The following is a 27,262-nucleotide window of genomic DNA, read 5'->3' on the forward strand; positions in this document are numbered from 1 at the left end:
AGAAATTTTCTTTCCATTTGAAAGGACTTCTCTTCTACGTTTTAATATTTCTGGGCTTTGCCCATAGTTAGTTTTTGCTGAAGTCCAAATGGGGCACAACCTTACATTAAAAAAGTATTATACATGTGAGTTATTTTAAAAGGGGGCAATGTGGTCCTGTAGATAGCACACTAGAATTGGAAGAGATAGACTAGTTTTCAAATCCTGCCTTAGACAGTTATGAGCTGTTTGATGATGGGTAAGCTAATTTCTCTGACCCTAATTTATCTCATCTGTAAAATGAGAATAATGATATTTGTACTGCTTGCTTTATAAGTTTGTTGTGAAGAAAATGCTTTATAAATCTTGAATTACTATCTGAATATGAGTTATTATTACTACTGCTATTCTAAAAGTGAGAGTAAGATGCCAGGACAGCATGCTATAAGACAGAGGTATCCAACTTGTTGCATGCACCTACAAATGCAGCCTGAACTAGATTAAAAGGTAATTGGGAAATGCCTAAGAAAATAAAGAAAAATGCAGCACAACATAGATAATGCCAGTTTGTGGTTTCTATGACAACATCTGGCCAGTGGGGATTTGCTTCTATTTGAGTTTGATACTATTAGTGTAATAGATTGAGCACCCCAACATGGGTTCAGATTCTACCTCACATACTCAGTAACTGTGTGACTCTGGGCAAGACTTTAAACTTTTCTGTACCACAGTTTCCTACTCAATTAAACAAGGGGTGAGGGAACTGGACTAGATGGCCCTACTAACTCTTAACCTATGATCTTATGAACAGCTGGGTGGTACAGTGAATAGAGATCTGGACCTGAAGTCAGGAAAACCTGAGTTCAATTCTAGCCTCAGACACTGTGTATCCCTGGGCAAGTCACTTAACCCAGTTTGTCTCCATTTCTTCACCATAAAATGATCTGGCGAAGGAAATGGCAAACCACTCTAGTATCTTTGCCAAGAAAACGAGGTCACAAGGAGTCGGACATGACTGAAATGGCTGAACAACAGTAAAACAGGAATTCTATCCAAGATGCCATTAAAAAATACAAAGGTTCAGGTCCCTGTCACATTTCCAGCCTGCATTCTGCTGCTGGTAAATACATTCTGACTGGTTTCTCTGTTCTGACTTATGTCATAACAGCAAACAATAAGAGATCCCACAGTTTTCCAAATGTTCTTTTCTCTAAGACATACTTTACTAATCAAGCAAACAACTCTTTCCTTTCTCCTTTCATCCTCCCACTCTCCTCAGCAGAATTGCCTTCTCCAAAGCAAGCCCCAAATTGGTTTAAATGCAAGGAAAAAGTCAGCATTTCCAGAATCCTTTTCAGGGTCCAGTTCATGTTTCTGGGGTTGACTTTTCTCAGCTAGAATGTGGAGACATTTGAAGAATTTGAAGAAATGCAGCCAGACTGAGAAGAACACTGCAATCTGAAATGCCAGCTCGAGTGTCATGGGACACACATCTAGCTCAATGAAAATTAACTTCTCCCTAGAATAACGATTAGGTAATGCTAAATGCGTGGTGGTGCTCAGTGGGCAGCAGAGGCGGGCAACTGACAACTTGTTTGTAAGGTTTAAAAAAAATTCACATTATTTGTGTCAGATCTAATCTCAGTGGAAATTTGTTTTTTAAGAACCAATAAATATTGTGTATTCACGGGATCATAGATTTAGTCATTGAAGAGATGTTATTCATTTTCCTGGCTTCCTCCCCACAGATGACAGTCTGCTGCACTGCTATGCTTTTGCCAGGGTCGTTCCCCCGCACTTTCCACAGCCCCCAAGGCTCTCTCTCCTCACCTCTCCCTCTTGAAATTCCTATATGCTCCACCTCTTGCACAAGGTCTTTCTGTGAGTTGCTAAAACTTCCTTCCTATATTTTGTATTTATTTAGCTGGTTATACATTGTTTCCTCACAAAAGAGTCTGAATTCATCGACAGCAAGGACCATTTTGTTTTCCTTCTTTTCTTGATCAGCCTAGCATATAGTTCCGGGTACCTGGTAGGTGCTGAATAAGCGCTTGATGAATCTAATTGAATTATAAATGAGGAAACTCAGGCCCAGAGTAGTTGGTGACTTTGCCCAAGGTCACAGAGGTCGTAAATAGCAGAGCCAGAAGTTTGAAAACAGGTCTTCTAACTCCAAATTTAGCATCCTTTCCATCATATCATGTTGCCTTTCATAAAATTCTTGTTGTCTTTTTGGAAAAAAGAAAGGAAACAAGCATTTATTAACCACCTACTATGGACTAGGACTCAGGGATGGAGAATCTGTGGCTTCAAGGCCACATGTGGCCTTCTAGGTCCTTGGGTGTGGCCTTTAGATGGAGTCTAAAGTTTTGTAGAACAAATCCTTTTATTAAGGGGATTTGTTCTGTGAAGTTTGGATTCAAGGGGCAGCACTTGAGGACCTAGAGGGCCACATGTGGCCTTGAGGCTGCAGGTTTCCCACCCCTGTACTGTGCTCACTGCTTTATAAATATTATCACATTTGATCTTCACAACAGTCCTTGGAGATAGAAGGTATTGTCCCCATTTTACAATTTAGGAAACCAGGGCAGAGATTAAATGACTCTGCCCAGGATCACACAGCTAATAAGTGTCTGAGATGAGATTTGAACTCAGATTCTCCTACTTCCAAGCCCAGCACTTTATTCACTGTACCATCTAGTTGCCTCTTTGGATAGCACTGAGTGAGATGGTCACTCTGAATTTGGACTCAGAGTGATACCAAAACATGTAGCAGCAACCATTCTGTAACGTACTCTTTTCTTTCTTATAACATTTATTAAGCTTTTATTGTGTGCAAGGCACTGAGCTGGGCAATGGGAAGATATAACATTTTGATTAGGCATGCTCATGGCTCTTGCAGTTTACAGTAGAGTAGTAAGGTTTCTTGTTCAATGGATAGAAATAACTACAAAGCAAAATAACGCATTTGTATATCGAAGACAATTCTGGGAGAGTGGGAGGATGAAAGGAGAGAGGAAAGGGCTGTTTGCCTGATTAATATAGAGTGCCCTAGAGATAAGAACTCTTGGGCCACTGTGGGATCTCTTCTTGTTTGTTGGTATGACATAACAGAGGAACAGAGGAACCAAGTCCTCAGCAGTTTGAACCACCCTGGACTTAGTTGGAACTGGTTACTACCCTCGAGACCTTAGGCATGTGGGTCTTAATTTCTTCATCTGAGAAAGGAAGGATTTGAACGAGATAACTTTTAGGGTCTCTTTCCTCTGTAAATCCTACTTGTTTCTATGAGTAAAAGACAAACTATACAATGATCCCAACTACTTAATACAACCAACTAAAAACAACCAAACTTGCTAAATCTTGACTGATACTTAGGGAAGTTGGAAAAATAAATGTTACTGTCTTTTTTCCCTTCTTGGTCTATTCCTGTGATAGTAGAGTTGTAATTGAGAGTAGTGGGATCACTAGAAATGGCGGGGTACTAGTCCCCTGTCTAAAGGGGTCATCGATCTGTTGACTCTGATTCTAGTTAAATGATTGGCCCAGTTTTTTTCTGATTATATATACATCCTTCATGTTTCTTTATGTGGCAACCAACTTAAACACTGTTCTCATCCCCAGTTATTTTATTTCCCTTTGAATTGCTTAAAATTTCAAGTCTCTGAAATCACAGTATTTTGTGATTTCAAGCCACAGAGAAGCATCAGAATATTGGAAATAAAGAGATGGATTTTAGCAGCAACTAATAGTTTGATATCATAAAAAAAATTGCCAAATATCTTAATTTATGTGATTAATAACTTGGTCATTTGTACTTCTCATATACTTAGCCTACCTATTTGTATTGTTTCTCTGTGTACATTTTTCTTACAACCACTTTCTTGTGGTTATGCAATCATTTTAGTCATTCAGGCATTCACTGAATATCGTGTTTTATTTTCTTGTTGTTTCTGTTTTTGTATCATTTCAGTCCCGTCTGACTCTTCGTAACCGCATTTGGGATTTTCTCAGCAAAAAACTGGAGTGGTTTGCCATTTCTTTCTCCAGCTCATTTGACAGATGAGAAACTGAGGCAAACAGCTAAGTGACTTGCCCAGGATCATACAATTCATACGTGTTGGGGGCCAGATTTAAACTCACAAAGATGAATATTCCTGACTCTAGGACTTGTACTCTATCCACTGTACCACCTACCTGCCTCCTTACCACCCCCACTAGACGCTAAACTCTACATGCAGATTGAGTTGCAAATCCATTTTTTGCCTAGTACAATGTTTACACACAGTAGGCACTCAGTATGACCTGCTGAATGAATGCACTGTGATACTTTATATGTGCAAGTCTTAGTTATACAAGAAGAGTCCAAGCTCACTGGAGGAAGGGATAATCAATCAATCAACAAGTATTTACTAAATGCTTCCAGTGTGCCAGATTCTATGCGAAGCACTGATGATACAAAGAAAAAGCAAGGACAGTCCTTGTCCTGGAGGAGTTTATGTGCTAGTGGTGTCATATATTTCTTGTATCTTCCACAACGCCTAGTAGAGTGTTGTGTACATACGAAGTGCTTCAGAAATACTTGCAGACTGTCTTATTTCTAGAGAGTGAAGAAATAAACATTGTACTCTTGTCTTGAGGCATATCAGCCTGAACAATTCATATGGCATCTTGTCAAGCGCATGAACTCTGCTGTCCCCGTGTGCCCTCCAGTGCACCACTCCCTACATATAATGGGTGCTTAATAAATGTTTGTTGAGAGAATGCAGAGGAATATACTTTTGGATTACCAAAAAATAAAAAATAAAAAAAGAGGCTTTCTGAAGACACAGTACTAAAAGAAAAATTCCAGGTTCTGGAAGTTGCCTCAGTTCAATTAATAAACTTCCCTACTTGAGTACTTGAAGCATTCGGGAATAGATGATGAGCCAGTGAGTTGAGGCCAAAGGACAGCCAAATAACAATTCTTCCATTTAGAAGGAAAATCGGAACCCTATTTCTGTGATAGCTAAAGTGTCTAAGGGGCCAGCTATTCCAGGAATCACTGGGGAAGAGCTCCTTTCCTATGGGTTCCTGGAACAATTGCTCTCTTAGGAGTTTGATCTCAGACTCTGCAGGATTAGAACTCCATGGAGCAGTAGCAAATGATACAACATTCCATTGAGATTATCCTGCTGGGAAGGGGGTTGAACTTCAGGCTCTTATTGAGCCTGCCAGGTCAGAACTGTGGCTGCTAATTTTCTTATTGCCTTAATATTTATCTTCCATCCCAAAGAGTAAAACTCATTCTCTTCCAAAGAAAATATAATGTGTTAGGTTCCAGAAAGTTTGCCTCACTATCTCCAGAACAGTATTTACATCCTTTTTGTATTTGTATTTTGTATTTGTTTTCTCAAGCCCTGCTCAGGGATGTAGTTCCTTCTTTCCTTCCTTCCTTCCTTCCTTCCTTCCTTCCTTCCTTCCTTCCTTCCTTCCTTCCTTCCTTCCTCCCTCCCTCCCTCCCTCTCTCCCTCCCTCTCTCTCAACATAAAAAATGAACAGCCCTTTTACTTTTAAAAATGTTATTTTTCAATATATTCTTTTCCTTCTGCTACTGAACTCTTTTTTATAACAAAGGTACATAGAATCAGCTGAAAAAAGCAACCAAGTCTGACAAGGTGTCAACGTGTGCAGCGTTCCACATCCCTAGACTCCCACCTCCCTATCTACAAGAAAGATAAGTTTTACAACTTCTACTTTCTGGATCCAAAATTGTTCATTATAATTAGAGTTCAGCTGCCTCCAGTACTGCTTTGGTTTGCTTTACTTTAATCTATAGACATCACATATATATATACACATATACACACACACACACACATATATATACATACACATGCATATACATACATACATACACACATATATTTAGCCCTTCAAGATTCTAGGGTACCCTGAGAGATTGGGGTATCCTTTCCATCAGCTTGAGCCCCCAACATCTATATTGAGGGACCCACCACTAGCATTCCAGTTCCATTTAACTACATAACACCTAGTTACTTTGATCAAAGAATATTTACTTGAACAAATATACAAATATGTTCCATTTATATCTTAAGATCATATTCTCCTGCATTCTACCTCAGGCTCCAGGTAGGGCAGAGTAGGCTCATGACATAATTCAATTCCTAAAGAGCAGTGGTTCCAACAAATTCATATCGTATTTGGCATAACTGTTGGATGAGTCCTTGTGCCTTCTCCAGCTGGGCTGGGGTCTGAAAGGTTATTCCCACAGGTCACTCCTTGTTCACTGAGGCATCAATGCAACACTAGCTATAAAACCCAGCCTCTGGAATGTGGGGATGCCATGACACATACCCAGCCTCTGGAATGTGGGGATGCCATGACACATACCCAGCCTCTGGAATGTGGGGATGCCATGACACATTTTAGACCTTTCAAAATTCACAAAATTAGAAACCTAGCTCCCTTCACCTAGAATGGAAAAGCACAAGAGCAGAGGCCAAGGACCAAGGCCTATTCACCCGATCTGACCTCAGAGGGAAAGAAGCCCCCAAGGACTTTCCCATGATCTCCCACTGGATAGTGTGAGCAAGAGTGACCAAGCTCCCCAAGAGTAAAGGAGACAAAAGAGGCTGTGGTCAATGTTTACCGGCCTATTTAAATGGTGCCAGAGACAACCAAAGAGCATCTTCCTCAATGTGTTGTTAACACATAAGAACTAGCTAAAACTATAGAATGTCTACATATGTTTCACAGTTTCAATAATAATTATTATTAATATATAATAATGACAGCTAGGAATAATTAATAATAACAGCTAGTATTTATAAAGTGCTTTAAAGTTTGTGAAATAGTTTACAAATATTATCTCATTTTAGCCTCACAACTCTAAAGGTAGTTACTTTTATTGTTCCCACTTTACAAAAGAATACTGACCTTGAGAAAGTAGACCTGGATTCTAGTTCTTCTAGCTCTGCTTCAGCCACTTACTTGGTGGCCGATGATTGGCACCATCTCTGTAGTTATAGATAGTATATAGAGAGTGACGTTGAAACCTGGCCTTTCTTGAGTCTCCTTCCTCATCTCTCAGATGGGCTTAAGAAATATTTATACAGAGGATTCTGGGAAGATGGCAAAGCAGGTCAGAAAATTCCAAGCTCTCAAGATTTCCTCCTCAAAAGAAGTAAAATAGCACCTTAGGGCAAACAAAGTGCGGGTAAAAATAAATAAGAATAGGGGCACAAGCGGGTCTTCCTGGAACAATTTGAGATCAGAAGAAAATTCCCAGGACGAGGTTTGGATCCTGTGAAGAGTAAACACCTCCAGGCCAGGGTGAGCTGTAACCACAAGCGGCAAGCTCAGGAGCTAGTTGGTTCAAGAGACTGCCTCAGCCACAGGCGCAGAAACTTCCACTCCGGGACAGTGAAGGAAGTTGGGTGTCTGAGCCCAGGAAGATCAAGGGAACCTCTGCTGACCCAGCTGTGCTGGGAAGGCTGAGGGGATGAGAAAGAACCAGCCCCCACCCAGTGAGAGCAGAAGCAGTCGGGCAGAAAGCCCCTGGCTGTGGGCACTTACAGGAGGTTGGAGGTTTGGTTTTGGTTCCAGGTTGGAGGGGAGAACTGAGATCTGGGGCCAGAGGCACCATCCTCCATGCCCCAGGGTTAAGTTATTACCACAATATTCCCCGGGCTAAAGAGAAAGAATCCAACCATAAAAAGCTATCATAGGTATAGAGATGACTAGGGTTCACTTCAGAGAAGGATATTGAAGCCAAGAAACCCCCAAAGAGTAACATCCAACGGTCACCTGCCCAAAAAGAATTCACAGAAGATCTCTAAAAAGTCTCTAAATAGCAAATGACAGAGATAGAGGAAAAACTAAAAAAAAAAAAAAATAATCTAAGAAAAGCAAGAAGATTATGAAAGGAAAGTCAACCAATTAGAAAAGGAGATCCAATGAACAGGGAATTTTCAGAGGAAGAAATTAAAGCTATCTCTGGTCATATGAAAAAAATGCTCTAAATCACTATTGATTAGAGAGATGCAAATCAAAACAACTCTGAGGTACCACATTATACCTATCAGACTGGCTCACATGACAAAACAGGAAGATGATAAATGTTGGAGAAGATGTGGGAGATTTGGAACACTAATTCATTGTTGGTGGAGCTGTGAGCTGATCCAACCATTCTGGAGAGCAATTTGGAACTATGCCCAAAGGGCTACAAAAATGTGCATAGGCTTTGACCCAGCAATTTTGCTTCGGGCTCTGTCCCAAAGAGATCATAGAAAGGGGAAAGGGTCCCACATGTATAAAAATATTTATATTAGCTCTCTTTGTGGTGGCCAAAAACAGGAAATCAAAGGGATGCCCATCAATTGGGGAATGGCTGACAAGTTGTGGTATATAAATGTGATGGAATACTATTGTGCTATGAGAAACAATGAACAGGAGGATTTCAGAGAGGCCTGGAAAGACTTATATGAACTGATGCTGAGTGAAAGAAGCAGAACCAGGAGAACTTTGTACACAGCAACAACCACAGTGTGTGAGGATTTTTTCGGATAGACTTAGTACTTCATTGAAATGCATGGACTTAAAAAATTCGCAACAGTCTCTTAAGGCAAAATGCCTTCCACATCCAGAGAAAGAACTATGGAATTCAATCGCAGAATGAGGCAGATCATTTTCTTTTGTATTACGTTTTAGTTTGTTTTTTGATTTCTCCCATTCATTTTAATTCTTCTATGCAACATGACTAAGGAGAAAATGTATTTAATAGGAATGTATGTGTAGAACCTATATAAAACTGTATGCCATCTCGAGGAGGGAGTGGGGAGGTAGGGGGCAAGTGGGAGAGGGAGGGGAAAAATCTAAGATATAAGGAAGTGATTGTAGAACACTGAAAACAAAGAAAATAATAATCATAATAATTTTTAAAAAAAAGAAATATATGGACTTTAAAAATTTCCAGTGGACTCTTGAGGCAAAATGTCTTCCACATCCAGAGAAAAAACTATGGAATTGAATCAGAGACAGAACAGACCGTTTTCTTTTGTATTATGTTTTGTTTTGTTTTGTTTTATGGTGTCTCCCATTCATTTTAATTCTTCAATGCAACATGCATTTAATAGGAATGTACATGCAGAGTCTATATAAGACTGTATGCCATCTCAGGGAGGGAGAGGGGAGGGAGTGGAGAATGACGGGAAGGGAGTGGAAAAAATCTAAGATATATGGAAGTGATTGTCGAACACTGAAAACAAATAAAATAATTCAATTTTAAAAAAAGAAAAAAAAAGAAAAGGAGATTCAGAATCTTAAAAAAAATGAGACCTTGAAAATTAGAATTGGGCAAGGTGAAGGTAGTGGAATTGTAAGAGATCAAGAAATAATTAAACAAAATATGAATAATGAACAAATAGAAGAGAACATGAAACATCTTATAAGGAAAAACAGATTTGGAGAATAGATCATGAAGAGAAAAACAAAAATAATCAAACTAACTCAAAGTTATGATCAGAGTAGGAATCTTGACATAATAATACAAGAAACAATTAAAGAAAATTGTCCTGAAGTATTAGAACAAGGGGGGAAAGTAGAAATGGAAAAAAATCTATCCATCACTACCTGAAAGTGATCCTATGAGGAAAATTCATAGGAACATCATAGTCAAATTCAACCCCACCCCCCCAGCTCAAGGATAAAATACTAAAAGCAACAAAAATTAAACAATTTAAATATGATGGTGCCACAAATAGAATCATGGAAGACCTAGAAGCAGAGACCTTAAAGGACCTTAGGTCTTGGAACACTATATATTGAAGAGAAAAAAAACTGGGGCTCTGGCTGAAAACATCATACCCAGCAAAGTTAAGCATAATCATGAATGAAAAAAATGACATTTGATCAACTGTCAGACTTTCAAAGCTATGTTAAAAAAAAACTTGAAGATTTGACATACAAGAGCCAAGAGAAATATCAGGTATCTACAAAAGACTGATTCTAAGGGATTGATTCATAAGGACAGATTGTTTACTTTTTAAATATGTAAAATGTACGTCTAAGATTCTTTTTAATAACTGGGTAGCTCATAAGAAAGATTGAGGAAAACCTGAGTATGATATGAATTTAAAAACTAAAACCATTTAGGAACATCTAAAAAGAGTAATTATTTTATACAAATGAGGTACAAGAGGTGGAATTGATATATAGGAATTAGATGGGGGAGAAGGCCCGGTAATTCTGGTAACCTACTTTCATCGGAAATGGGTTTAACAGGGAACAATACATATGTATTTAGAAGAGTATAACAGTCTTCTATATTCATAAGAAATAGTAAGGGCATAGGGAGCGGGGAGAGGACAAGGGAGGGATCTTTAGAGGGGAGGGTGAGGGAATTAGTAAAAGTGGGGTATAGAAGAGTATTTAGATTTATAGGAATGGGAGAGTAGTGGAGGGATCCTTGGAGGGGGGGTAGGTAAGTAATAGGAGGGCAAAGTAGCAGGTAGAAGTGAAGTAGAGGAGTCAGGAAGGATGGGAAACAAGAGATATGTACAAACATAAAAACAAGAGGAGTAGAATTTGTTTGGAAAAATATAGGTCTATATATGTATTTCTATATGTGCACGTATGTATCTATAGCTTTAGAGAAACATGTCCAAACTTAATTGGAGCCTTGAGGGGAGGGAAGGGGAAAAAAAGAACAAAGTGAAAACGTACACAGCAGAAAACAAAAGAAAACTTACAAGAAAGCAAAGATGGACAGTTCTCACCATAAAATGTATTATTTATCCTACAGGCTTTCTTGAAATGAAAATTTGTTATTATGTATTTGGAATCCTCTTATGTTCTGCTATGCACATGGCATGCTTTTTTTTTTTTTACTTTCTATTTAACTTCTAATATTTAAATTTATGATATGTTTTTGTTTTTTTCCTCAGTTCTGTATTTATGTTCTGGCACTTGAGTCTAAAATAAAATTTAAAAAAGAAATATACTTTCTAATCGAAAGAATTGTGATGAAGAACAAATATGACAATATACAGGAAATATTTTGTAAGTTACAAAGTGATAGAGCCAGGTCTAAACTACAATAGTCCAATATTATTATTACTACTATTATATTCTCATCTTTATTATTATTCCTACCTTACAGACAAGCAAAGGTGAAACTAGGTCACTTTTCCAGGGCTAGTAAGTGCATCTACCTTTCTGAGACTGTCTCCAGGCAAAGAGAACCTATGTGGGGCCATCCACATGGACATTGTCAGGGAAGAGAAAGGTTTGAGCCATGGAACTAGTCAAGTGATTGTCGGATTCATTCTGTTCTCCTCGTTGGCCCATTTCCATCTGCTAAGTAGCAATGCCTATGATTTTAATTCTGTCCCCATTTGAATTTCATCTGAATCCAAGGTCAGGAGCAGAAAATGCAAACAAGTATCCCCCTCCATCCCAGAGTCTGCTCACCATATTCTGCTCTCCTTCCTCTTGCACAAGAACATTGGAAGAATTTCTGGGGCAAAACTTTCTGATCATTTTAGGTAAGCCAAGGAATGACTGATCCCTTCCAGTATTTGGACTTGGAGGTGGTATTTCCTCCATACCATGAAATCTCTGAGAGTCAAGCGAAGGGTTTTCAGACAAAAGATATGACTATGGTCACTGGCATCTATAATGCTAGAAGTTTAAAGCTCATACATTAACCCCAAGACCCAGAGAAGTGAACAGATAGATTTGCTTGTGGTCACATAGGTAGTGAATTTATAAAGGCCAGAATTAGAACCTAGATCTGACTAGCATTTTAATATTCTTTCTCCCAGACGATGCCATCTAGAGACTTGCCAATCTGATTCTAGAGAGAATATCTTTAACAAGAAGAATTACATTGGGTCCCAAATTCAGATGAACCTGCCAAACCCTTGTTACTTCTCTGTAATACTAGGAGCGGAAAGGGTTCTATCGTTTTGGCATGAGATAGAATCAATGAGAAAAACAGGAATCTGGGAAGTACCCAACTTGAAGTTTCTGAAGGATATTTTGAGCACACCTGATATGTGACTGTCTTCCTTGAGGTCACCACACAGCAATTGCTTTTGCATCCAGCTTTCCTCTATTATCCTCCCATGATCAACCAAGTGCAGCTGACCTGTGATGCTCCTGACATCATCTGTTATTTGATCATCATCTATAACCTTTTTATCTTTATAATGGAAACTACCATGTATGTAGGCTCTACCCAAATCTATCCTCATCTGTTACAACATTCATAGAAGAGAGAAAAGTTAGGTATGAGATTTGAAGCTATGCAGGGTATCCCAAAAGTTTTAGAGCAGTTTAGATCTATTAAAATCACACTAAGACTTTCGGGACACACTATTTCTAGATTTGATTTCCCTAAGGATATATGTGTTTTCTTATGTTGGTTTGCTTAGAAAATCTCTAGGATTTACCAGGAAAGTATGTAATTTCCTCCTGCTTTCATTCCCATAGCCAAGTCTCATTGCTTTTAGACATTGGTTAGCCAGTCAAACGTATTTTGTGCAATTGCCAGATGGCCAAAAGGTTCTCTGAATCAGCGAGCATGAAAGTCCCTTAAGAGTCATTTCATTAACTTATTGGCAGAACCTATCTTGATGTTTTACAGTAAAGATGATGCGTCAATCTTATAAAGGACAATTGTTTCATTAGGGACACTGACATGAAATCCATCTCCTGGGTTGAGAATTAGTGCCTTGAAAGACAGATTCCACACACTCTGTGGGCAGCAAGAGGTGGCACTAGAAAGGACACTATATCCAGATAAGAGCACAGGATCACAGACTGAGTCCTCAGGAGTAGTCTGGTTCATCTCTCTTATATTTTATAAATAAGCCACAGATGTCTAGGGAAGTAAGTGATCTGATCATGATCACAAATGGTATCCATTTGTTACTATTCAGTAAACCTATACAGTTAATAATACAGTAGAACCTTAGTTTATAACTAACCTGGTTTATGTATGCTTCACTGGATGAGGAAAAATTTTTTTGCAAAATTTGTCTTTCAGGACAAACAAAAATTCACAGTATGAACATCATGTTTGGACTTGAATGGCTTGCAAAGGGATGATGTTCCACTAGAGCAATGTTTTGTTTTTTTTTTTAACCCATATAAGATTGCATACCGTCTCAGGGAGAGAGGTGGAAGAGAAGGGGAGAAAATTTAAAACTTATGAAAGTGGTTGTTGAAAACTGAAAACAAATGAATTAATTTTAAAAAACCGTCAAAAACAAGTGTCGTTAAATAGGATCCTAGTCAGAAGTGAACGTAAAGAAAAAAAAATCAATGAATCAAAACATGAAAGTGATTCTAAAAAACAAAAAATTGGTGAAAGTAGTAGTGTTAGTCTTACCTTAGTGAAAGTAGCATAAGACAGAAAACTCCTGATGTTGAAATCCCCAATGTTCTCATAGAAAGAGATTCTCCTTTCAAGCAATAACCCTTCCTCCTCTTTCTCCCTCTCATCTCTCTCGCACCAGTCACAATTTCTCAAAGTAAAGTACAGGTTAATTTATTTAATTTTCAGTTTATGTTGCGTAATAATCATTGTTATTGTATTTCCGGTGCATTAGGGACACAAAACTTACTTAAAATTATAAATAATTATTTGTATATGAATATGTTTGGGGATGTGGATCATCCAACTTTACATTATTTCCTATTTGAAAATTCGCTTTGCTTCACGAACAAATCACATGATGAACAGAATCTCGGAACTAATTAAATTTGTAAACTGAGGTTCTACTGTAGGTCATAATTAGACCAATCTGTAAAATGAAAGAGTTCGAATAAATCATTTCCCTAAGGTTCTTCTGGCTCCAAAATTTAATGGCTGGTTTTCAGAGCTGTATGAAGAATGTGGTATTAGGCATCATGTTTTTGTCTTAAATGCTCTCATTTTTCTCATCTGTAAAATGAAGGAATTATATTTCATCTACATCAAAAGATTGTGAAGAAAGCAACTGGTAATCATTAAGTGTTAGTAAAGTGTAATTCCTTCATGTAACTGCCCTTCTTATTCATTTTCACATTACCATGGGAACATTCAGTAGGAATGGTGCTACAGGAGGGAGTGCTACAGTCCCTGCAAAATCCACTGAGGTATTCTTGAAATCAGCAAATCTACATTACAAGCATCAAAAGAAAAACTGATGATTAAAATAACATGGATGACTATCCAAACAGAGCTGATCCTCAAACTAATACTCCAGAATGGAGTCAGTGAGACTGGGCTCAAAACCTAGTATTGCTACCTATTATCTGTGTGACCTTGTACAATTCATTTCAGTTCCTCATGTCTCTGTTTTGTCATTTATGAAATGGAAGGTTTGTATACAGGCTATTTTCAGCTCAAAATCTCATAATCTTATGATGGAAAAGAGATTGGAGCAGGTTAGAAGAGAGGAGTTGAGAGTACCTCCTCAACAGGAAAACAAGGCCCATTGTACTCCTGCCCTGTTTCCTCCTTTTTAAAGCACCACTAAAGATTTTTTTATTATTATTATCTCTCTAAAGTGATATGGCCACTACATCTGAGAAAACGTCACCTGCAGACCCTGAGATCCCTATTTCCACATTAGGAAGCAACATCCTGGAAAAATAACTCAGCTACTAAAGAATCTAGTGGAAAGAAAAGGGCTTTTCAATAGAGACCATTGTCTGCTTCTTAGAGCAGGATACTTCACTTCTGCTATTTATTTTTTTTTCCCCTTTGCACTGAAGGTCAGCCTCCCCAGTGGTGGATGTCCCAACCTGTGGCCATAAGAAGGAAGATTTTTGGTAAACAGGCACTTAGCAGAGGATTGGAGATAGGGGGTGGGGTTGCAGTTAGAGAGGGAGCCAAGGGGACCAATAAATGGAAACCAGCCAGGGGCAGATCTGAATTGCCTGTCCTTTCTTAAACCAGCCCAAACATACTTTCCCCTGCTTTGCCTCCTGACCACTCCCCTGGGCTGGTCATTTCTGAACTTTTATAAACAGCTCGTCTGTCCCCTGTAAGACTCAGCCTAAATCCCAGACACAGAGTTGTGAATCAGCCTTCATTACTTTGAAGAAACGCTGGTACGTAAGAGGAGAGAAAGAAACCCAAAAGAGCTACAAAGAGAGTAAGTTGCAGATAATTTGTGTTTCCTTGAACAGGACTTTATGAGAGAGATGTGTGTGTGTGTGTGTGTGTGTGTGTGTGTGTGTGTGTGTGTTTAATGGAGAGGAATGTGGGAGGGAGGCACCTTTTGATATTCTGAGAAACAAGGTTGACTTCATTGCAGTTTAATTTCTGAAGACATTGGAAAAGGGAGAACAGGGAGGCACATGATTCAATGGAAAAGACAGCTGGCTCTGGAGTCAGAGAAATCAGGCTAAAATCCTAACTGTCACTTCTACATGTGTGATCATTTAACCTTTTCTGGGACTCAACTTTCCTATCTGTAAAATGAGAGGGTTGGACTATGTGACTTCTAAGGTCTCTTATAGCTCTCAGTCTATTGAGCCTATGAGAGGGTTGGCAGGAGAGGAGAAGCAAAGGGATGAAAGATGTGGTTTTTGACTTTGAATCACAAGGTTCAGAGAATATTTAATTTCTCTTTAAAAGGAAAATTTTGCACTATTAATAATGTCCTACTTGAGAATTCATAGCATGGGTTTAAAGGGACTGTTTGAAGTGGGCTTTCACACTGTGAGAGAGTGGGGAGACAGAAAAGGGAGGAATTGGACTTTCTATTCTTTCTCCTCATTGTCAACAATAAACATTTCTTGAACCCTTAGCATGGGGAAGACACCACTTAAGGTTCTGTGAGATTCAATGTTGAAGTTTTAGTTTCAGCCCTCGAGGCACTTGAGTCTAGTAAAGGGGTGAGCATTCCTCCTGACCTATACACAAAAGGGGATAATCACAACTCTAGGTTGTGGCTGTAGTTGTGGTCCTCTACTCGGAACCTTGATCTGATTTAATGGGAGTCAGCCAATTCAATGCAAAGATAACTGATTCAAGCTTTCCTCTGAGCCAGGTACTGTGCTGGGCTCTGGAGTTACAAATAGAACCAAAAAATTCCTGCCTTCAAGGAACTTAAATTTTACTTGGGGGAGAAATGGATGGAGGAATGGAGAGGGGAAGGACATTAATAAAGACAAGAAAAAATATATCATAAATAAACACAAATTCATAATGAGCAAAACACTAACAAGCGGGAAATGAGCAGAGGTTTTTTGTAGCATGGAGCATTAGGTCTGAGACCCAAGAGATTGTAAGAGCTGAAGATGAGGGAGAGCCTCTTCATTATGAGGAACAGTCTGTACAAAAACCCTGAGGTATGAGAGATGGCAGGTCATGTGTGAACATCAAGGAGACCAGTTTGGCTGAAACCTAGGGGGGGTGTATAGGGTAGGAAAAATGTGTCACTCTGGACAGATAGGCTGGAAGAGGTCTCTGAACAGCTTTTAGTGCCAAACAAAGGAGTTTGTATTTTACAGATTAGACTAGATAATCCCTAAGGTCCCTTCTACTGTGATATTCTATGGTTCTACTTTGTCATCTCCTTCCTCTCCACATGGCTAGACCTCTCCCTTACTATTCTGTACTGGGGGATCTGCTTACAGGTTCCAAGCCATCCTCATGATGCTTTCAGCCCTGAGTGCCACCATCATCCTGGCCACTTGTGTATCTTGTGTCTCAGTGGAGCTAGACCGGGAAGAGTCCAACTTGACAAGGGCAGAGCAGATCAATGACATCCAGAAAAAAGTCAGCGACCTCTGGTATAGGTTCGTCTATGTGAAACCGGTCACCTCAGGCAGTGATGAACACACTGTCTATGCCACCTGCCAGGTCAAGCCTTCTTCAACTTTGGAGGCCAATAAACCCCAAGTAACAGGGCAAGTTCTGTTTAAACAGCTCTACCCAGATGGGAAGATGAATGTCTTCTTTGATCTGGCTGGTTTTCCAACAGATTCAAGGAATGCCTCTGGCAGGGCTATTCACATCCACAAGTTTGGGGATCTCAGCAATGGTTGTGATGCAACCTCTGGTCACTATAACCCCCATGGGGTAGTCCACCCTCACCACCCAGGGGACTTTGGGAACTTCCCCGTGAAGGATGGCAAGATCAGAAGGTTCCGATACAACGTTTCAGCTTCTCTCTTTGGGCCCTACTCTGTCCTGGGCAGGGCCATTGTAGTTCACGAGCAAGAGGATGACCTTGGCAAAGGTGGCAACAAGGGGAGCCTGGAGCATGGCAATGCTGGGAAGCGTCTGGCCTGCTGTGTCATTGGCATCTGTGGGCCAGAGCTCTGGAACAGGCAGGGCTTGGACAATGCTGAACAGAGAAAGAGGAGGAGGGAAAGTGAGGGCAAGAGTGCCTGAAGCAAGGATTTCTACAGGCCTTTGGTCCACATCTCTGCCAAACACCCCCAGCTGCTTAGATTGCTGGCATGCGGCTCGATCTTTAGCTGAACTTGTAAGAGGTGTTCCTATGGAGCTGCTTCTTTGCTTTGGGAGAAATTCCACTTTCTGTGTGTCATGCAATAAAAGAGCTTCAATACAGCATCGCAACAGAGTTGGAGGGTTTTTTAAGTCACCCTAATTCCCACTTTCAGTGGGAGATAGGGAAGGTCCTTAGCAGACCCTCAGGAAGATAATGTTCCAAACAAAATGTCTCCTCTCCCAAGCAGTCCACCCTCATTTTCTGAAACTTGAGTGGGTTTCCCATATCTTGTCATAGTCCAGTTCAGAACCCCCACTTGAAACTGCAAATAAGAGTAGGAGAGGGGGATAAGGTGGGAGTGGGATACCCCCTGAGAGGCCATGGGGAATGGGCACTGGATTTGGAGGCAGAGGTGGTTGTTGTTTAGTTCTGTCCCATTTGGGGTTTTTGTGGCAAAGATACTACAGAGATTTGCCATTTTCCTCTCTAACTCATTTTACAGATGAGGAAGATGAGGCAAACAGGGTTAAGTGACTTGTCCAGGGTCACATCACAGCTAGTAGAAGTCTGAGGCCACATTTGAACTCAAGTCTTCTTCACTCCTGGCCCAGCCAGCGTTCTCTGCACAATGGCACCACATAACAAATCTGAGACAGAGGGTTTGGGGTCAAATCCTGACAGCCACATGATGTGATCTTGGACAAAATACTCAGTCTCAGATAAGCCTTTTACCTCCCTAGGCCTATTTTTTTCTAATTTGTAAAATGAGGGGCTTGGATAAGATGACTTGTAAGGCCTCTTTCAGTTCTAAATCCTATTTCAGCCCTTGAATCAGGAAGACTCATCTTCATGAGTTCAAATCTGGCCTCAGACACTTACTAGCTGTGTGATCCTGGGAAAGTCACTTGACCCCACTGGCTCAAAAAATAAATAAGCAAACAAATAAATCCTGTTTCCTGGGCCACAAAACCTCCCTGATCAATTGTCCCCTCTGGCCTCTGTGCAGCAGAACTGTGTTATCAGGTCCATTTCACAGACAGGTAAGCAGAGGCACAGGGAGATGAGCTAGCTGTATTAATGCAGAGCCACATGGGAGACAACCAGAGAGGTGGGACAAGATGTCTCTATGCAATGCCCAAGAAATAAAGGGGAATCAGAGACAAGAGATGATGCAGGTTATTCATAAGACAACATCACCCCTTAAGGTATGCAGAAATAAGTACAAATGTAGGAAACTTGAGACCTAAGTGTGCACTAATTTGGACTTGGGTTCTTTGTGGCATTGCTTCCCATGTAGATTATACATGCAGAAGAACTGTCATCTTGCCAATGTCCTTTGACTGTAATAAACAGAAATGCTGATAATGACTATTTACCTCGGGCAAGAACCATTTCCTGGGCTGTCCTCCACTGCTTAGTTTCAGAGCGCTCCAGTTCCTACACACTTGGGAGCTGTGAGTCAAACTGAACTCCAGCCAGCACCCAATCCTCAGTGGTTATTTTTACCTCTGACTTGAACTTAACTTGTTATTTTAAAATGGTTCATTGAACTCAAATGGCAGTGAGAGAGGAAGGATCTTTGCCATGAAATTAATTTTCTTCCATCAGACAGCTCCCACTGGCTTGAACTGGAACTGCACCAGACTCTTCTTGGTCCATGCTGTGGACCAAGTTAGCGCTTGGATTAAAACTAGATGCTTTTTCAGTCTGGGGATGTCAAGGATGGTATGACTGGGTCCCACCTTCACAATGGTCATAGAAAGGAGAACAATAAAATTCCAGACTTACCCTGTCATCCCTTCCCTTTTCCTGAATTATCCATTCAGCTTTATGTCTTCAAGCAGATTTTCATTCTCGGAGGTGATAACAACGATGACCACAATGATGGCCAACATCTACAGAGAACTTGAAGATTTACATTTTATCTTGCCATGACCCTGGGAGGTTGGTGCTATTATTATTCCTGTTTGACAGGCAAGGAAACTGAGGCCAAGAGGAATTGTGCCTCACCAATGCTCACACACCTAGGGAACCAGGCTATATCTGACCTTGGATCTCCTCTCTTTTCCCCAAGTCCCAGTGCTCCACCCAATGCAACATTTAGCCACCTGTGGAGGTCTAGTAATCCTGACTTCCAAGGCAACGTGGAGATGCTTGTGTACAAGGTGGGGGAAGTGGAAGGGATAAACAATTACAATAGCTCTGATTATGTGGCAGGCACTGTGTTAAGTGCTTAATACAAAGGTGATCTCCTTTGATCCTCACAAAGCAATCCTGCAAGGTAGGATTATTATCCCCATCTTGCAGCTGAGGAAACTGAGGGAAACACAGGTTTTGTGACTTGCCCAGGGTCACACAGTTAGTATCTGAGGTTGGATTTGAACTTGGGTCTTCCTGTCAAAGGCCATGCATTCTTGCTGCTTCAGGTGAGACAATCTGCCTCAGTTGGGTATAACTGTGTCAAAAGATGACACAGTCTCTCTCCCAGAGATTCTGGTCTCAGCTCCTATGGAGTCACTGAAAGATCCTGACCTCCTATCTCCCAAAGAAGGTGCAGGGATAAAATGTAAGGGGGCACATCAGTGCGGAAAAGTAGACCGGGGGAACAGAGGGTGGCATGATACCACACAGGGCCAGTGGAGAACAAAGCAAAGGGAAATTGGGAAATGTGTACCTCGTAGATTTGGATGTGTGGAACCCCATATCCTGCTGCCCTACCCTACTTATAGCTTTGTTTTAACTTGCAGACTTTTTCTGGAGATGGGAAAGGGAAGGGTTGGGGAAAAGGCTGCTTTTTTTTATCTCCCCTTTCATTGTTCCCAACTCTTTTTTTTTTTTAACTACTTGAGACCCCTAGATAAAGAAGAGACACCCTAAATACATACCCACTTCAGCTTTTTCTTTGGATCTAAGAAATGTTAGTTAGCTGCTCCCTTTCCAATAGGAATAGTGGTGGTGGGGTGTATATACGTGCGTAGGGGTGGGGGGATGTGGGCAGGCAGCTGGGCTATGCTACTGAAAATGGCTGTGTATCACTAAGCCTGCCCATTAGATCCCATTTGGCCTTGGGAAGCTGGTTTTTCCTTCCTGTTTTCTCCCAGATACATTTTGTTCATCTAAGGATATTAGCCATTGTGGCTCTGCAGCCAGCTTGCTAATCAGTTTGTCTATTTGACTCACAGGGTTTGCCTTTGTCGCTGGGACTTAAACACACACTTGTTTTGATTACATTTTTGTAAAATTAGAAGCATTTGATGTAATGACTCTACCTAGACACAGCTGGTAAAGTGAGAATAATGCTCAAGTTTGCACAGTTTAAACACAATGTAGACAATAATTAGAAAAGCTATCTTTAGATGCTTAGAATAAGCTTTTCTCTGAATTGCAGTGAATTTTTCCTAGTGTGGCTTTTCAGTGCATATATACAGAAGTGCCTATATGCAGAAGAAAATAGGGAAAATCAGCTAGTGTTTTGGTCAACTTAAAAGGCGGAAAAGACTTCAGGAAATAAACCATCTGATTTTAGATCTGAAGCATTTCAACTGAATGCATAAAATCTTTACATTCTCCATATTTTTCATGCCTACCATATGATCAAATAATTTTAGGTGACAGATTGGAACTGATAAATTGCTACAATATGCTGGAAGTAATGCTCAGTCTGTGGTGAGGGTGGAGAGAGAGAATGACGCACGTAATAAAGACAATTAATCATCTATACCAGGAAAATTACCCCATTTTTATTCCAGGTAACAAAAAATATAGTTATGATGCATGGTGATTAGAGAATCCAATAAAGCAAAGTCTGCAAATAAATAGAACTTCTTTTCTTTAAATAAAACAAAACAGCAGCCGATAAAAAAAAGCCAATTGTTTTAAATTTAATAGGTTATCATTGGTCTCTGCTAAGATCCCAAAATATATCCCTGCATTCACACAGACTAGGGACAGCCAAACTTTTCAGTATTCTGCAAACTGCCCTGTGCCTCATTTAGGAAAGAAGTGATAAGAAAAATAAGGCACCACATCTAAATCTATCATTTTAAATTGCTTTCATGCTATACTAAGATTTTTTCTTTTTTCTATTTTTTTTGAATCAGCTGTAACATTGCGAGAGGGAACCTTCTCATTTTTTTCCTTCTCTCTCATTTCTAATTAGATTCACCACCACTGGTCTCAATCCTCTCTCTCTGATCTCTGAAATTGTCTTTGTCCAGTGATTCTTTGCTTTATAACTTGGTGACAGGAATGACAAGCACCTGGAAATCTGCATGTACTTAAAAAAGTGTTGAGAGTTTGGGGATTCTCAAGATGTTGCTTCTGCCTTTCAGTTGGACTTGAACCTTCTAAATGGAACTGTTGCCTATTCAGGAATGGAAAAGAGGGTAGGAAAAACTGACTGGGCAGGGCTCAGAAGCAAAGTAGAAATAAATCTTGCTCAAACAGCTCTCTCTCTGGAGGAGAGGTCTGGTCCCCACCCTCACAACAGTAACACAAAGTAATGCAATAAAATGCCAAATGTATCCAGTCATTCTTTCCCTTTTCCTGACATATCATTTCAGTATTATGTCTTCAAGATTTTTTAGTCCCAGAGGAGATGATGATGATGGCTAGCATTCAAAGAACAAGTTAAGGTTATCAAAATATTGTAAGAAACTTCAAAGAAAGAGACATCAGGTCAAAATCCCAGAAAGAAAAAGAATAAAGCTTGTTGGAGAGTCCCATTCAGTTAAGAGAGCTAACTAGCTGGCTTTGGATTGGTATGGGGAAGAAAATGACTATCTCCCCAAATGCACACACAATGCCATCATTCCTACTTCCTTAATGATACTTGAAATTCTTTGAATAAGGGACAAAAACTTTCCCTTCCACTTTGAGGGAACACTGTGTTTTATATTCATACTAAAGTGTAAATGATTGCTATCAGATTTTTTTTCCCAAGGACTTTGAAAAGTGGGGTGTTCACTGGGCACCCGAGGAGTAGGAGAGAAAGGAAAAACAACGTCACTCCTTCACAATCTTGCCTAAGGCTAGCTCTGGGAAAAGGCATCTTATACTACTTGCCTGGGACTAAGCTGAATGCCACTGGGTGCCTCCTGGCTAGAGAAAGCCTCAGGGAATACTTGCTTCAGGCAGGGAAGAATTTGGTGGGGAAGGAAGGATGGCATGGGAATGGGTCTCAGGGGGTGAGAAAAGCACCCCCCCCCCTTTTTTTTTAGAGGAAAAGATCTATTTTCTCAGGCCTTAATTAAAGAACCACAAACTCTCATATATACTTGCATCTAGAAATAGGTGCCTAAAGGCTGCCAGGTGCCAGGCTGTTACAGCAAAGGAACAGTTTTTATTATGAGAAACGTCATTTTCAGTGGCATCTCTACATGCATGCCCTGTTCTGCATTCTGCCTGGACGGTGCTAGAAAGACAGGAAGCAATCCCCACATGGCCAGAGCATGCTGTCTGCCTGAAGTGGGCATGTGAGAATGCAGGCGGATGGTAAGACCAATACAGTGACATTTTTCTTAAAAACAAAACATCAATAACCAGGAAACTTGTGATAATTTGGCTTTTCATCCAAAAGTGATACATATGGTGGATAGTTTTAGAACAAGGTTTAAAAGAGGAATAAAAAGCCCCACTGTAGGCAAGTTAGAACCTTCCTATTCACTATCTAGGAACAAGAGAACCACGTTGGGGATAGGTAAGGCAGATGGCTACGTAATATTGTCATGTCAACGCACCCAATAGCAGCATGGCCCCAGTGTCGTCAAAGTCAGCATCGCACACAGCATCCATGTCTAGCCAGTTCACCATTGGGGGCTTCTCATACTTGGGATTCCTCTTGGCTTCCCTGATCATGGTTCAATGTGCTGGAGTAGACTCTAGTTTCCAGGAGTTTATAAATGGACTGTAAAGATGTGCACCTGGCAGACTGTGTCAGAACTAGAGCTTGGGCTAGGAGAGATTTTTCTTTTTATTATTATTTTATTAAATTTGGCTCTGCTTTCCTTCAGTGCCTTTAAAGTGCTACTTGGGAGAGCTAAACATTTGCAGGCAGTTAAGGCCGGGTCCAGCAGGAAAATTACCTCTGTGGCTGTTGGCCCATGCAGGCTTTGCAGCTGCAGAAGCAAATTCCCTCCCCAGGAAGTTGTGTGGATGGGGGCCCAGTGGGGTGAGGCAGAGGATGTGTGTGTGTAGGGGGGGGGGGGGTGTAGCTCTCCTCTCCAGCGGCAGTTTTATCTGATCATTGGCTCTGCAGGGGTTAGTAACCCCATGGGGCTGGCAGGACTGAAGGCAGGGAGTCACTGGGCATACTTTTGCTGCATCTCTTTCCACTCTCATGCCCTCACTGGGCTGGTGTCTTCTTACTAACCAATTAGCATTCCTCCCCAAAAAACCAACCAACCAACCAATCTCTCATGGGGATAGATAAAAAAAATCTGGGGCTTAGCCCTATCTCTAGTGTCACTGACCATAAATGTGAGGAGGGGAGGCACAATATAATAAAAGACTATCTTTTTAATGTTTTAAAGTTGATACGGCACATATCTTTCAATAATTCTGTGAATTAGGCTGTGTGAGTATTACCATGACTTGCTCATGTTACATATCTAGGAAGCGAACCTGGGACCTGAAGTCAGTCCTCTTTATTACTCTGCAAAGGCACAGACAGGAAGACAAGCTGACCACCACATCCACATATCCATAGGTTGCACTGCTGACATCATAAACTTAATCTGCACATTCTCTTTTTAGGATGGTTAGGAGGAAGATTTTTTTTAAAAAAGCACTTAGGGCATCCCTCTTGTTCATCCAAGCCTCTAAAGAGGTTTCTCAGGGGACGGACTCTGGCTTTCAGATAAACTTTCAGTTTCCTGAGGGGAATGAACTGATCTTAGGACATGAGGAATTCCACTGTTTGAATATGTGGCTTGCTTCCCATACACTCCAGCATAAGCAGATGCTATCTCTTCTTACCCAGGGACTTTCTAGAGGGAATAAAATTTATCCTGGAGATGCCCCATCTCTTTTCTGAGTTCAAGTTTCACAGCTGTGCCAGCAGCTAACTGGATCCTAAGTAGAATCGTAGGATCGTAGATTTAGAACTAGAAGGGACATTAGAGGACACTACCATTCCGCAGATAAGGAAAAATTAAGTGATTTGTCCCAGGATTACCCAGCTCCTCTCATCTTTTCTCAACAAAGCAGATGAGTCAAAAAGGATGAGAATATATCACAGATGGAGAAGTTTGAAAGGTGAGAATCATTTTTCCCCTGGCTCTACCTTTGACCTCACTTCCCTGTATTGTTACTTTCACTCTTTCCTCCTGGGACCATAAATGTACTAACCAATGCCTAAGTTGGCATATTTATCATTTAGCTAACAACATAAGCACCTAAAAGAGTGGTGTGAATTCAGAATAGGAAAACAAGCCCTCTAAGGCTGCCGAGACCCCTCTCCACCCACCATTCCCAGCTGTGACACGTTGCTGCAGGCGCCGTGCCAAGAGCATCCTTGTGGAGGAGACCCAACAAGGCCTTGACATGACAAAGTGTCACGGTGGGCCCTTTGGACCCATTATGCTCAATTATGTCTCTCTTTCCAACAGCCTTAATCATTACAAATACCGGGGACCTGATTAAAAAGCCCATCAGTTTCAAGCTCTTCCCATAATTTTGATCGACAACATTAAACGTTAATAAAAAAACATCTTATCTCTAATAAAACAAATGCCGACACAAAGACGGATGGGAAAAACCAGCCATATGGCGCACACTATTTTCAGCGCCTGCCCGCGTTCACAGCAGTACATCTTCAGTAGTAAGAGATGACGGTGAGAAGATTGAGGACTTGCATTTAATAAATCAAGCTGTACTGTCATCAAAATACCTACAGTTTGTGACAGAATCAGAGGATTTTCTGAGTCCCAGACTTGGGAGCATTTGAGGAGAGAGTTAATTCTAATGTGTTGTTCCGTGGCTTAATTCTTGTCATCCCTAGTGCCTTCCATGTGTTACAATTTCCAATCCCTTTATCCTTCATGTCTTCACAATGCCTGAGCAGTTCCCCTCTGGGACACCTTTGTCCTCTTCCAGGTCACAGCCTTCGGTGGCTTGTTCCTTCCCCAAACCCAAGGACTCACTGGAACCAAAGGGATCAGGGCTAGACAAAGGAGACTCTACCTTGGATGTCCCTCTGATCTGGGATGGTCCTGTCCCTTTTCTTGGGTCCTCCTGGGAACTCCCTTTTCTGGTCCCTTCCAGTTCCTCAGCTGCCTGTTCCTCTGTCAGTTTAATTATTTCACTTCCAAGCCTGTTTATTTCTTCTTCCTCAGAAGGTAACTGGGGTAATGAGGGATGAAAGTGCTTGCGTTGGTTCCCGTACTTGGGCATGGCTGGGGAATTGTCAGAGAGCTGGGTTGCAGCTTCCTCAGGAGCTGTCAATGCCACAGCAACAGAAGAACTTTCATCTCTTTGCTTCTGCTCTCCTGAAAACAGAAGTAGGACAGCATCAAACTGTTGGAAGAAAATAAATTTTTATTTCCCCACACACACGCTTTTAGATTTGTCTCTACTGTGTGATTTAAGGGAAAAAAAATCTAGTCTCTCCTGTCATAGGACCTTTGAAAAGGGAAAACAGGGATGTGAGGGCATGGAAGGTAGGACATAGATGCTAAGGGAAAGACTGGCATTCAAGGGGGAAAAACCCTTCAGGGATCAGAGATCCTGAGTTATTAATAGAGGAAAGGAAGCATTTATCTATCTGCCCATAATACTCTTCAGTGTTTTAAGTTTTCTCCAGGCTTCCCACTCATTTCCATTAAACTTCTAAATTGAGGACAAAGGTTTTGTTGAGTTTTGCCCCTAAACTAATGCCAGGGCTAACTCTGTTCCAATCTCAAACAGCTAAATTTAGCCACCACCAAGAACAACGGAGGCTTGGAAAGGATTCTAGAAGAAACAATGGTCAAGGAGATCTGGTATCTCTTTCAAGTTTGGTCATTAAGCAGGGGTAGGAGAGATGGTGGGCAAGTCCTTTCCCCTCTCTGGTTTCTGGTTGGAAAAATGAGATCTCAACTATATCTCTAAGGTCATAGGATCCTGAATTTGTTACTACCTGGGCAACTTTGGGCAGTTTCTCTTACTGCTCTAGATTTCAGTTTATTCATCTGCAAAATGAGGCAGTCATACCAAGGTCCCTTTCAGCTTATAACAGATTATCCTGTTTTGAGCTGGAAGGAGAACATTTAACTTTTTTTTTTTTTTTTTACAGACAAGGACCAGAGAAGTGACGTGTATTTCCCAAGTTATTTACATAACTGAACCTTGAATCCATATCTTGGTTATTCTGGTTGTAAGAGCATGTTACTTTCGTGTTGCAGTGTAGTGTGCGGCAAGAGAAATGGTGGATTTAGGGCCAGAAAACCTGGCTTGTAGTGCCCAGTTTGATAATGATTTATAAAGTGATCTAGTAAGGTAGAGGGACACTGGTCCAAGAAGCAGAAGACCTAGGTTTGAATCCTACCTCTCATGTATACTATCTGTATGACCTTGGGCAAGTCACTTAACCACTGTCAGCCTCAGTTATCTCAACCATAAAATACAGGAATTGGAACCAATGGCCTCTGATGTTCCTTCTGGCTCTAGATCTATGATCTTATGATTTGTTTTCTGAAGTATGATTAGCATCCCTGCATCTCAATTCCTTTTCTGTAAAATAGGTTAGATGGTCTCTGGTGCCCCTCCTAACTCTAAATCTATGACCCCTGTGATTCTAAATTCAGAACTTTTCCCATGACATCAAGCTATCTCCTTTCCTAGCTCTT

General features: G+C 40.7%; 2 protein-coding genes across 5 annotated transcripts in view; one reads left to right on the forward strand and one right to left on the reverse strand.

Annotated features, from left to right (window-relative positions):
• The first annotated feature begins 14,762 nt into the window (after nt 1-14,762).
• On the forward strand, nt 14,763-17,560 carry SOD3 (superoxide dismutase 3). The gene is made up of 2 exons (XM_072620385.1): nt 14,763-15,128; nt 16,618-17,560. Exon 2 carries the CDS (start codon nt 16,634-16,636, stop codon nt 17,375-17,377), a length of 744 nt encoding a protein of 247 aa, XP_072476486.1. The 5' UTR covers nt 14,763-15,128; nt 16,618-16,633; the 3' UTR covers nt 17,378-17,560.
• Nucleotides 17,561-21,156: 3,596 nt separating this feature from the next.
• CCDC149 (coiled-coil domain containing 149) overlaps nt 21,157-27,262 on the reverse strand; it is a 145,827-nt gene continuing 139,721 nt past the window's right edge. For all 4 annotated transcript variants that reach the window (XM_072620383.1, XM_072620384.1, XM_072620382.1 and 1 more), the window contains one exon: nt 21,157-25,924. In XM_072620383.1, coding sequence (XP_072476484.1) covers nt 25,476-25,924 — 449 coding nt within the window. In that variant the 3' untranslated portion in view covers nt 21,157-25,475. The remainder of the gene's footprint in view (nt 25,925-27,262) is intronic.

Source organism: Notamacropus eugenii, chromosome 6 (assembly GCF_028372415.1).
Source record: "Notamacropus eugenii isolate mMacEug1 chromosome 6, mMacEug1.pri_v2, whole genome shotgun sequence".
NCBI lineage: Eukaryota > Metazoa > Chordata > Mammalia > Diprotodontia > Macropodidae > Notamacropus > Notamacropus eugenii.